At 35.3% G+C, this 12,894-nt stretch overlaps 1 protein-coding gene across 3 annotated transcripts in view; it reads left to right on the top strand.

The window, feature by feature from the left end:
* Positions 1-12,652, top strand: part of LOC135684764 (rho guanine nucleotide exchange factor 11) — a 78,036-nt gene extending 65,384 nt beyond the window's left edge. For 2 of the 3 annotated variants that reach the window (XM_065200417.2, XM_065200415.2), the window contains 22 exons: positions 79-196; positions 498-547; positions 939-989; positions 1,215-1,289; positions 1,559-1,634; positions 2,145-2,257; positions 2,741-2,798; positions 3,260-3,347; positions 3,777-3,829; positions 3,961-4,160; positions 4,467-4,551; positions 5,067-5,140; positions 5,569-5,601; positions 6,177-6,208; positions 6,438-6,466; positions 6,853-7,022; positions 7,553-7,606; positions 7,940-7,974; positions 8,564-8,760; positions 9,391-9,443; positions 9,893-9,937; positions 11,065-12,652. In XM_065200417.2, coding sequence (XP_065056489.1) covers positions 79-196; positions 498-547; positions 939-989; positions 1,215-1,289; positions 1,559-1,634; positions 2,145-2,257; positions 2,741-2,798; positions 3,260-3,347; positions 3,777-3,829; positions 3,961-4,160; positions 4,467-4,551; positions 5,067-5,140; positions 5,569-5,601; positions 6,177-6,208; positions 6,438-6,466; positions 6,853-7,022; positions 7,553-7,606; positions 7,940-7,974; positions 8,564-8,760; positions 9,391-9,443; positions 9,893-9,937; positions 11,065-11,187 — 1,812 coding nt within the window. In that variant the 3' untranslated portion in view covers positions 11,188-12,652. Of the gene's footprint in view, positions 1-78; positions 197-497; positions 548-938; positions 990-1,214; positions 1,290-1,558; positions 1,635-2,144; positions 2,258-2,740; positions 2,799-3,259; positions 3,348-3,776; positions 3,830-3,960; positions 4,161-4,466; positions 4,552-5,066; positions 5,141-5,568; positions 5,602-6,176; positions 6,209-6,437; positions 6,467-6,852; positions 7,023-7,552; positions 7,607-7,939; positions 7,975-8,563; positions 8,761-9,390; positions 9,444-9,892; positions 9,938-10,570; positions 10,618-11,064 lie in introns of all 3 variants that reach the window. The other variant, XM_065200416.2, reaches the window with a different exon arrangement.
* The last annotated feature ends 242 nt before the right edge of the window (positions 12,653-12,894 follow it).

Raw genomic sequence — 12,894 nt, 5'->3', positions numbered from 1 at the left:
AAGCCCCTGTTTCTGTTTTCTTCCCAATTCGATGATGATGAACCATATGTAAGTTGCAACCTCATTCTTTCATTTTAGCGACAAGAAGAATCAAAGTATTGCAGGCGACTTAAGTTCAACGATATAATGGCGAACACACATCAACGACTTACGAAATACCCTCTGTTATTAAGAGAGATGTTAAAATCAACACCATGTAATTATTTTTGAAAACAAAATTCAAATTACTTGGAATTTATTCACTTTACTTTCAATAAATTCAAAAAATGTCCCTATTATACATATATTCAATAAACTTCTATTCAAACTGCTTGCAATTCACTCTTTGCGTTATTTTTTTGTCTTATAACTCAATGCTCCAGCTCAGGGACAGGTCAATGGACTATAAACCATTGGCGTTTTTTGACAAAGAATGATTTTACTTGGTGTGATCAAATGAAAACCCATATGTTATTACCGTTCAGCTTTTGCTCTAACGATAATTTGTATTGTTTCAGCTTCCAATCCAGAATTAAAAGAGCTGGAAAAATGTGCTCGATGTTGTAAGGTGGGTAGGCCAGTTTTTGTTGTGCACCTGTTCAAAGTGTTCAGGGAGTGTTTTGTATTTAGCAAGTATGGGAACATTTTCCTATTGTACTTTTGAACTCTTTCATCTGTTCCCATTAAAAGATCTCAAGCTGTTTCTCAAAATTGAGCAACCTTATTTCAAAGCAGGATATAAGACCGTTGAATACTCATTACTGCTTCACTTAATTGTAATGACGAATATTTAGACAAAATGTGCGTTCAAAGGAACAGAAGATTGGTATATTATTTTGTGTATTGTCGTTACCGACAGAAAACGCTAGTTAAAGCTAAAATCCCAAACTTTCCAATCTGATGGTTAAATTCTTTTTGCTTGCAAATTCAATATAGTATTTGCCTTTTCTTTGTTGCAGGATATTTTAAACCATGTAAATAAAAGTATGAAAGAAACTGAAAATAAATGGGTGAGTTTGATTAAGAAATAATTAATCCCACATTTCATACTCTTTATTTTTCAGAAAATAAGACTTCTGCATGACTCATTTCTGTTAAAAATTTTTGTTTGCAGCTTATATTTGAATTAGGCTCTGTCCGAAAGTCGCTCTCTTCAATGAATAGATTCTTAATTCCACCGATCAATTTATTTTTGTGTTGCACCTGGCTTTAATGTGTCCATCTTCACTTTTTAGAGATTGATTGAGCTTTCAAAGAAAATCGACATGAAAGCATTAGAAGGAAACACAAAAATTTTCGATGAATTTAAGGTAATTTCAAGTTTCTTGATATTATTTTCCAACTATGTTTCATTGTATAAAAGGTGAAAATTGTGAGATGATACTCCAAACATTTTTCTTATGCGATTATCACACTCAAGTAGACATTTATATATAACTGTCAAAATAGTCTTCAATTTTTTGTTATGCTTTCTCTGAACTATTTTATTTTTCTTTTAATATGTTACCTTGATTTCTACAGTTGATGTATTTGTTACTTTTATTCTTATTAACGTGATATTTATCAATTCTTTTTGTAGGATTTTGATCTTACAAAGCACAAACTAGTTCACGAAGGCGATTTAATATGGCGAATAAACAGGACCAAAACAATAGGTATGTCCTATGAATGTTCCTCGCAGAAGACCCTTTTCATGTGTGATAATAGTTTCCTTTATGTAGTAGCCTCCAAGAACGGTTGGGTTCAATGTTTGATGAAACCAATGTTTCCGGAGCACTTTTTAATGCTCTAGAGAGAATTGGTTAACGGCGAAGCGACTAAAATCTAATTTCAATAGGCTGTAATTAGAACCCTTGCTCAAGAAATGAGAATATTTTCTCTAATAGAAGAAGGGATCTCCTTTCCTTGGCACTATATGTTTCCACTTGTCTGGGCTATTTCAAAAATTTGTGGTACCAAGGGCTTAATGAAAAATCTCTTCAAGTTGAGACTTTAAGTTGTTTTATTACACTTTGGCACACAAGGGATATTGAGAATTCAGTTAAACTTTTAATATGCCATATTTGTTTATAATATTTGTCATATGCCAATATCAGTTAACGAACTGATTAAAATAAAATAATTTTGCCAGCCAACGACATGGTTTTTTTCTTTTTTCATTTCAGAATTACACGTGTTATTATTAGATTTATATATGATACTTCTACAAAAGCAAGACGACAAATTATTACTCAAATCACACAGTACAACGCTATCAACAGGACTTCAAGACATGAAGGTAGTTCGCTTTTTGTGTCATAGCTCTTCTTATATATATCCCAAGTGGTGGACACCAGGGGTGGTCGCCCCCCTTCTCCTAATATTTTGGAACACAATGGTCATTTGCTCTAAAACAATGGGAAAATGTGACGTCATCTTATCAGTTATCTTATCAAAACAATAGGCTTGCTCCCCTCCCCCAATAACTTAGCAAGTGTCCGCCCTAAAATCTAAAGCATTTCCTCTTCATTTCTGCTCTTCCGTCTAAGATCCCCTTTAAAGGTGGATGATTCTCTATTATGTTAAATGCTTTCTCAAAATTTCAAATATTTAGTCTTTTTTACGTAATACCGAACTCATATTCATTAGAAGGAACTATCCCATGTACCAGCTCCTGGGTTTCTGATTTTCTCTGATAGTGCCTCAAAGGCCCTTCCTATTTTGATATATCATTACTTCATGTATGCCGTATCGTAATCATTTTTGTGGTAATTTTTCGTAGACAACGCACAGTCCAATTATAAAGCTACAAAACCTTCTGACTCGAGACGTAGCCACAGGTGTGCTTCTAGAGCTTCATTCCTCGGAAAAAGCTTATTTTGGATCATTTAAATTTAAGTAGCTGTTTCTTAATTGTGATTTTTAAACCCTGTGCATTCAATTATTAATGTTAATTTTTATCTTATTTTATATATGATTTCAATACGATTGAAAGTCATATTATTTTTTGAAACCATTGTGCATACCACAGTGAACTTAACAATGTTGAAAGACATTTCAAAATTTGTAGTTAAATTAAAGGATTGTAAATGAGAGAATGGAATAACTTTTGTTGGTTAAATCTGATCGCCATTCTGTTTGCTTCAACGTTTTGCGGTCTTCATGTTGAGTACTAATGCGCGATTTTCTGTCACTTTCACGACTTTATTAAGTATTTCAAGACTTGTATTCTAATTCGTAGCCAGTTTTTTAATGATGCAGCCAGTTTTAAATCTTACCAATCTTTCATTTTTGTCTTCAGATAAACGTGCATTCTTCTTGGTCAGTACGTCTTCAGTTGGTCCTCAAATTTACGAGCTTGTTACGTCGACAATTTTGGACCGAAACACGTAAGCTCTACTTAATTGTGTCCGTTTTTTACGTTGCAAACAAGACAAGGGAAGTCGCAAATACATGCATTGATCTAGATGGTTTTAAACGATCGTCTGTATAGGATTGATTCTATTCAAGATAACCGCCCCATCGCTGAACGATGGCCTAGTTAATCCACACTCGTGTATGAAAATTAGAAGTACATAGCCTTTTTGTTAAGAAATCACATTACCGCTTGTGCCGATGAAATCAAACCCCAGAATATTCTCTGATTTTGTGTTATTTTCAAGTGTATATTGCCCAGTCAATCGACTTGATACCATATTTCGACTGTATACTGCTTAGCTACTTATAATATTTTTATTGCTAATAACAAGTAACATTTTACTTTAACAGTGGAAAATTATTAATGATATTTATCATATTCTTATTTACCTCTTCTACAGGTGGGTCAAAGTTATAACTGAGTGCGTAGATGCGTCTTTACGAAAAGGAAAAGGTGAGATACCTGATAAGTTAAAACTTACCAAAAATCTTAGGAATTCTCTTTTTCCGAGATTTGTTTAAGGTCTAAACACTTTTGCAATTTACCTAATGGCAGAAGACGTTAAAGGTTTTTTTAAATCTTAGAACGAGGTCGGCGAGGTGCACTCTGCATCCCCCCATCTGGTAGTGTTGCTTTGTCTGAATCCATCGATGAAAAGGAAGAAACGCCGCCTCATGGCAGTTCAAGCAGACGGGGGTCAGCTGTGTCTAAAGATGAAAACGGCAACAAGGAAACGGAAAAAGTAGAGGAAAAGCAGAAAGAGGCAGATGAAGTTGTATACGAGGTTAGTTTTTGGATTATTCGTAAAATCATTTCGCCGATGTAAGGCATCAAAAGCTGCAATAGTAAAAAGCATGAGTATCAATTTATATTCAATGTATATTTAGTGATGACTTAGAGATTGTTTTTAACGTTTAAGAATATAGCTATTTATTCTTTAAATTTAGGGAGGATATTCTTCCCAGAAAGTAAGATTTTGACCTAAACTCTTGATATAAGTAATCATATACTTAGTTAAATACTTCAAAAACAATATTTTTAATAAACCGCTCCTGGAGTACTTAACACTGACACATTGATGATTTTTTAGGAGTTACAGACTCCAGAAGTAGTCGAAGAAAAACCAGTCAAAAAGATTGATCCTCCATCGAAAGAAAGAATAGCAGAACTATACGGTAAAAATCATTGTTGTATTTGAGCATTTAGAATACACATTTATGTGAGCCTGATTTTTTTATAATTAAGGGTTTTTGTACTTGGATATTTACTCTTAAAATATTGATGATTAATAAATGTGTAATTTTTGAATAAATTTATGCAGATTAATTTAGCATTAATTTAGCAAAGCTTGGCTTTAATCCAAATATTACTTTTTAAATTGATCATCTTATAATAATCTCTTTCCCCACACCCATCTGCCTTATCTTCACTCCAACCTCCGCCTGCATAGTTTGAACATTCACCGTATCTCCTCTATTTTATTTTGTCAATCAATGGAGGATGCCCGTGGTAAATAATCTTGATTGCAACTGTATTCATTTCATTTGTTTATTTTTCGTTTATCGAACATGTTTCTTCGCAACTTACATTTATTTTAATGCCTTTTAACCAGCTCGGTCAAAGTCGTTTTCCTCTTACAAAATTCTCTCGTTATTTCACATTTTAAACTTTGCAATGTACAAATTTGCAGAACAACTACGAATCAAAGACGACGAAGTGAAGAAACTACTCGAAGACAAGGCCAAAATTGTTGCTGAACTCCGGGTAACTTTTATTGCTTTTATATCTTGATTGATATAACAGTCATGAATAATCTGCAATATTGGCAGAATTCTCCCAGTGTTTAGTCCAAAATTGTTATCTGTCATTTGTTGTTTTTGGTCAAACACTGCCGGGATCTGAAGCCATGCTGGAATAAGAATGCGCACGGCCTAATTGTCCAACACCAATGTGAAATGTGCACATGATTTTATTATTTCTCAATGGCGGCCAACTGCAGATAGTTTTGACAGTTCAGAACTTGCTGGTGCAGCATATGTGAAACAATGCATAAAAGCAATTTCTTTAACAGTTAATTATGCCATAGGGCTAGATAACTTTTGCATAGAGGTTTATAATGGTTTGAAATTTATTAATAGTGCAATCGTGGCTATCCACTACATTTCTATATAGTGTCTGTGTTTACTCTCTAGTGTCAAGAGTTCGGCCCCACTATAACCGCAGAGGTAAGTAGATACATGATGCTTCCGTGTTTATCTCACAACCATTTGGTTCTAGGTCGAGTAGATTGGTTAGATTGGTCACTGTAGAATTCACTCAGTCATATCTGATTTGGGAATTCAGAACAACAAACATTTTTCTATTACAATTCATTTCTCCTAAATTGTTTAATCAACCATCTTGTAACCATCTCTTACCCCACACTCCCCCCCCCCCCACAGTCCATCCTTTACCTGCACAATTTGAACTTTCACCGCGTCTCCCCCATTCTTATCCAAATACACACCTAACCTCCCATCTTATATGCGAAATTTCTCTTCTTTGCATCAACTCAGTCCCAACGTTTGTCTCATTTCAAGGACCTTATTCCTTAGTCCCTATCTCACCCTGTCTCTCCTTTCACTTTCTGTGCCCTACTCCACCCCTCTGCCTCTCAATTTTTACCTGACCTTATAAATTGTGTCAAATTCTGCCCCACCGTCACTCACCTCTCCCTCTTACGCACCCTCTGATGCTCTTTTCTATTCCCTTGGGTCTCCCTCAGATTTTCCGTTTCTAATGGCTGTATTTTCCTTTTCAGACAACAACCAACGACTCACAAGCGGAAGCTAGGTAAGTTAGTAATAACTCTTTTAGTAAGCATATTTAAGAAGTAAAATGAAAGATTGACGCATTTTTTTAGTGGGTCACAAGCATTATTGATACAACAATCGCCAGCAATCATTCCAAACAATTCTCTCTGTACCTCGGTCATGGCTGTTTACTTGAAAATTGCTTTATTTGTGGTTAAACTTTATTTCAAATTTTTTATATATTCACACAGATTGTTTTTCACTTTCAGGGAGTTCATTTTTGCAGCGATCTTGCAAGGTACCTTTCTTTCAAGATTGTGTTTTGATTGGTTTTCGCCTTTACTTAGTACGGCTACTTTACTGATGATTTGGAGTCCGTCTATTTTGAAAGTTGGTCCGTATTTTACATACACAATAGGTTAAAACAAAGGACATATTCTGGAACATTTAACTTTTAAAATTTGGAATATTATCGTGTTGCCATATTCTTTTTGAATTAACATTTGTAACGTGATATTTTTAAAGTTTAATTAATAGTCAAAAATTTTTACTCGTAATTTCATTAGTAAAAGTCCTCCATGGAATTATTTCCTATCCTTCCATTTTTCTCAGCCGGTTGAATGTGTTTCTTATTCCATCTTATTACATTAATCGCAAATAGAAGAATTACTCTTTGCTCTGTAGGTAGCCGATTGGCAGCAGCCGTCAATGAAATTTTCAACGTCCACCAGCGGTCAGAGAGCAACGGGCTGATCGACATGCGGGCAATGTCGCCGAACCCTGCCTCGATACCAAACGGTATTTCTCGAGAAGAGTCACAGAATGACGAAGATAGAGTTATACAGAGTCCACAGGTTGGTATAGTTTGCCAATATTAAGCTCCTGTATGTTATAGGTGCCTAGGAATCTGTCTCTTAAAGCCTTGAATCAGCTCAGTGTATAGAGAACATGGACATGGGTTTAGAGGAAAAACAAAGTCAGTCTGGCGTACCATTTTTTGCTGGCATTTTTGGTCCGCGACTTTGAAGTAATTAAAACCCCTTCTCGTTTTTTCTCCTTTCTTTCATAAAATAATGTCAGATCATAATAGTTCATACGTCTGCAAATAAAATATTTCTGCATTCCTATGCATGTAGAAATTCAACAGAATTTGCAGAGCATCGGGCTTCGTATTTTCAAAGTCATCCTGTAAAGAACATTCGAAAACCAATTGTCTCTTCACTTTCGAACCTTATTGTTGCCTCTGTCCTCCCTCGGGCGTTGCAGATTTATTCCCAATGGCACTGCAACTTTATTTCCCTTGGCATTTGCGGCCCTTGTATCTTGCATTTATTCCCCTCTAGGGATAATTTGCACTTATCAATACCCATTCTTGCTTTTTCAGGAAGTACTTATCGAAGCAACAACGACTATTAACGAGCAGCTCACGAGTCTTCTGGTTAGTATCCAAGTTTTATGTCAGAACGTAGCGTGACTCTTTCTAACTAAATCTTTCTTAGCATTGAGGTGTAAATTCTGTAGTTATTTTTCTTTTGTTTGGGCGGAGTAGTAAAATATATTTGGATTGAAAGGTCGGTCCGATTTGATGAAAGTCTGAGGGTATGACTTAACGGCACACAAGTGTAGTTTGAGTTATACCCGAGCGAGAAACTGTATAATTTTTGCTATACTGTATTTCTTATCTGACAGCTGTAGGCCATTTCGTTTTATTTAAATAGAAAAAATATACCCCAAAAGTAAATCGTATTGAAGAATGAGATTTATCTTGCAGCGCATTATAACAGATGATGAAAATACCAAAGAAAGGTAAAACTTGTTGTTACATTTATAATTTGATATCATTAATGATATCACACATTTCACGAAAGAATATTTCTCTTCTTCTATTTTCCTGCTAGCTATTTCAATGGTAAGCTATTTCAATATAGCAGAAAAAAACTCGCCTCGCTATTTCTAATTGTGCAGTACTTAATTTGAAGTTACCTTTTTCAATCCTCAATCTTTTTCACTTTTCTTTCTAACCAGGGGCGGACACTTGGTCAAATATTGGGGGGGGGGCAAGCCTATTGTTTTAATAAGATGACGTCACATTTCCCATTGTTTTAGAACAAAAGACCATTGTTCTCTAAAGTATTGGGGGGCGATCGCCACTGTTTCTAACCTCAGTCAGTTTATTTTTCTTAAGTGCCTAATCTTCGTTTGTCAATCCCGTTGTGTCTCGTATGTATTTATTGTAACTTGAATCTATTGTTTTTATATGTTAGCTTTTTGTGTTTTTCATTCAGTTCAAATCGACCGCTAGCTTTTCTATATTCGGTTACTGTCTACATTTGACATCTACCATCTTTATTTTGCCTCCTGTACACGAAGCTGATTACTTCGTTTTGTTGTACAGGCTTCAGAGCGACCTGCAGGAGTCCCAAGCAGCGATCAAACGTTTAACACAGACAGCGAATAGTGATGTGACCAGCGAATCAGGAGAATCACCTGATATTGTTCCATCGTCCAGTCTTCCCTCCCTCAGCAGCTTAACTACGAATGCGAGCACGATGACGCCAGACATAATGGTCTCTGATGATATCTCAGAAGAAGGTGAGCTTTTTACGAATCCTAATTTAGACGAATATATTTAGTTGTGAAATCAGGAAATCTTTTTCTGTGTCCTGTTGTGGCATTGATTAAGCCTTCATAAGGACACCACTGTGCCTTGTTCATTTTGAGGCAACTGCAGATACCGACCTGTTAGAAATTAAGAGTTCTCTTCATCGACGGGTGAGACTCTTCATCGACAACTCTCTGTCACGATTCGTGAAAACTCCATTACAAGAAATATATGATTTTGAGTGTGAAGCAAAAAGAAGTGTGTTATTTGTAGTTATAATAATTTGTCAACTATATTTGCGCGTCAAAATGTCTGTACAATGTGCCCGTCTACGTATTAATTGCAACTTTATCAATCTATTTTGAAACAAAGTCCTGGTTATATAGAAATAATTGGTTGACCATAGACACATTACCATGGATGTCTTTTTCATACTGAAATTCTCATTTGCATTGAAGGGTAACTGATATTTGATTGCAGCTTTTTTCATTGAGAGAAAATTAAATGGTTAGGAGGCCTTGACTGGGAAAATTGTCATTTGATATGAAATAAAATCGAAATATTGCATTAGAGAATCACAATCTTACTTGTGCTTTTACTTTTATATGTTTGCTTTTCAGATTCGAATCGATCAGAGGTATTTGACGAAATCAAGTCAGTCGATGAAAATTCTGTAAGTTTATTTATATTTTTTAACCTTCCGTCTTTCTTGTTGTGTTTTGCAGTCAAACACTGGTTCGTGTCTCCATTGAGAGCTAAGGGAGGTTGCAGGGAGTGATTTTCTTATAGCTACAGCCATGTCAAATGGCACCGAATGTAGCACAAAGGTTTTATCTTACTTGGTGGCCTAATATTCACTTTTGCCACACAAACAGGCCAACTGGCACCAAGCCAATACGACATGACCCTATCCAACAAATTCTATTAAACAACAGTCAAATGCAAAATAAGCTTTTTTCTGCATTGAAATTTTTCGAAACGATGCAGCTTTGTGGGTGACTTTTACTTGGGCCTAGTCAAAACGCTGTACGATCTAGAACCATTTTTCCTGAACAGTAGCTTGTCTTCAAGCAATAACGAATCGTGTCTTATTCTCTAAATTGTCCCTTTTTCCTTAAACAGCATACGTCACCTGTAACGTCGGTCAGTAGTGATGATCCAATTCTGGTGAGTTCTCAGCAAATCTAAGCAGTTATTTCTACCCTGTTTAAGCTCACCCAGTATTTTTGACAACAGTAAAAACACCTTTTTGGTGTCGAATGAATTTTTTAAATGTTTTCCATTATCTATTCATTTTCCATTTATTTTTTCAAATTAACATAACTTTTAACTAAGACGTGTTAACAAATTCTTTAGAAGAAGAAATATTACTGAGATCACGATTAATTAATGCTGTTATAAATAAGCTATATCTACTTTGAACTAGCAATAAATGGTGACAACATAAGGTTAAATACGATTAAGAAAGTTCAAATTGACAGTATAATTTTGGTAAATTCATAACATAATTTCTAACAACGCTATATAAATTGCATTGCCACAAAAAGTAGCCCAAGTCTGATTCCTAGGTTCACGAATAACTGTACGCAATTTCTAATCCTTGAATTAACAACTAGTCAATCGAGATCATGTCAAATTGAATAACCATTAATACTTTCTAACCTTATCAATGAAGTTATTGTCAACCAACACTCCCCAAAATGAAGATTTCTATCTTCAAGTGCCAGTCTTAATAATCCTTAAACAGTAAGAAGAAATGAATTATGCTTAAAATAACAGTTCAATTCCTTTTTCGTAAAGCTGTTAGGCCATGAGGTATCAAGATTGGAAGGATTTGAAGTATGACCGTAAGTAACGCAGCAAAACATAGAATTAACTCGGCTAACCTTTATCAATCTTGATCTCAAAGAATATATTAACCTTCTAAATCTGATATTGTTTTAGGCTGTAATTTAATTGTGTGTAAGTACTTTAAAATATGCTGCTAAATTGTTTATAAAGAGATGTAGGTCTTGTGTCAAAGAGCTAGTTGCGATTTCTCCGCTGGTACGTTTATCGATAACCAAATGCCTTCAAATTTTCTCAGGAATTGTGAAGTTAACTTTTTCTTGCACTTCAAACAATGCTGATAGTATAACCGCATCAAGAATTGAATTAAAGTTTTAATTTTATTCATTTGGTTAAACAATCAGCCACCACCCCTTTCATATTCTTGATTCAGCTGCCAACCTATATTACGTGATTATTATTTTATTATTTTTTCACTTAATTGCATGAATTTCATTATCTTGCAGCTGTCAAATCCATTCAAGTCGCCAAAGGGAAGATTGAGTGAACCTGAACTGATAATGGGCGACCGCGTTGAAAGGTCATCTTCGTTTCCAGGCTCCAAAAGGACATACAGCTCTGAAAGATGATCGTTTAGCCTCATTGTAGACCGTTTCTCGTCGCTGCTTTCGACTGAGGAACTATGGGCGAGTTGTTACGGGCTCGTTCGAAATGCAGGGAGTGATGTGGCAGTAAGGGTTGTATAATGAGAGAGGGGCTCTTATTTAAAAGGGATTTTTTAGGACAAAGAGGAGAAACACTATTGAAATATCCATATCTTCTAAAGCCCCGTGCCCAAGTCATTACGAATGAGCAAATTGGCAACTTTTGTCTGTTTAAATGCGACGTAGTGTAGCGTAAACAAGGAAACGGTTTCGACACTGTGTAAGAAGGGTTTCTTAGAAGATTAAATCATTTCACAGAACTAAACTATTGATGCCATCTGCTGAAAGTAGTCTTAGTAATTTTTGTTCATCCATGACTTTGTAGCACTTATTTTTACTTTCAATCATAGTTTCGTAAAGACATTGAGAATCAAGAAACAGCGAACTCAAGTAGGTTCAGGCAAGGCCCTTTGATAAAATCTTCATTAGTAGAATGAGGTCACATTTCGACTGCAATTATGCTTAGCAATCTGAAGATCTTTTAACAGGGAAACTATGAAGTCTAAATATTTTAACGACACAGCTAAATTCATCATTAATTTAGCACCAGTTTATTGTGCCCTGTAGTGAACCGTACCCTTCAAAAATCAAAAGCCGGCTAGAATGCCCTCAAGAATGAATTATTACTTTGCTCAACTTTGTACTCTCTTAGAATGCATCCCTCTAATGGTTTATCTTATGCACATCACAATCTGATTTATTTTATTACAATCCAAGCATCAGCCCGTCTAGAAAATTACGGAAATATTTGGTTGTTTAATTTTTTCCATCGATTTTGCCGTAATTTCTCGTAGCTTTGCATAGTAAGTCGAGTCAATCGTGCCCCAGGTACACTTGAATCAACTGCAACAACCTCAAATGCGGTATATTCCGCCAAAAAAACAATAAACGTACTTAAATTCTAAGCGATCAGCAAAAAGAAACTGGACTTTATTTTATAGTGTGGAATATCTTTAGATCTAGAAAACACTGATCAGCAATCCCAAAACCTCGTTCTTTTGAACTCGCAAAAAAATTTGCTGCTTTAAAAATTTTGCTTCAAAACTAAACGATTGACATAACTGTTTCTAGCTTTGGCTTCTCCTTGAAGCGATCTTCGTCCAGCTGTGCTGCAACTTCGATAGTAGTTCAACTTCAGGCAGAATAGCCACTGCTAACGACCGTATCGAGTGTATATGGGGCATAAAAAAGGTTAGGGGAAACCACTTTACAGCAGAGGTGTTTTTAATTACGTGTGTTTGTCAGCTAAATTTTCATATCTGTGATACAAAGGTAGTAGTAGAGAAATTTGAATTTTCATTGGTGCAGTTATTATTAGCCGTAGAAATAATAAATGTCAAGTTATTGTAACATACTAACACAATTATGATAAATACTACCATCTCGAAAACTCTGTCACTTCTTGTTTCCTTCTTGTCAAGCAAATGGCGGTGTTATCAATAACACTGAGCGTTGACTAGCATCAACTTTTGCAAGTGAATGATAAAGCTTTCTCACCTGTGCTCTCAACAAAACAAAGAAAGTTCTCGTTCAACAAAACAAAACAAAGAAACAAAACAAAACAAAATTGTTGCTATTCTCGGCGTATTGCGCTGTTTCATATTTGCTACAAAACAAAGAAAGTCTTGACAG

Source organism: Rhopilema esculentum, chromosome 21 (genome assembly GCF_057945365.1).
Source record: "Rhopilema esculentum isolate cy_ngs chromosome 21, ASM5794536v1, whole genome shotgun sequence".
NCBI classification, from domain to species: domain Eukaryota; kingdom Metazoa; phylum Cnidaria; class Scyphozoa; order Rhizostomeae; family Rhizostomatidae; genus Rhopilema; species Rhopilema esculentum.
Note: the sequence above shows the minus strand (reverse complement) of the source record. Positions and strands in the feature narration are given on the sequence as shown.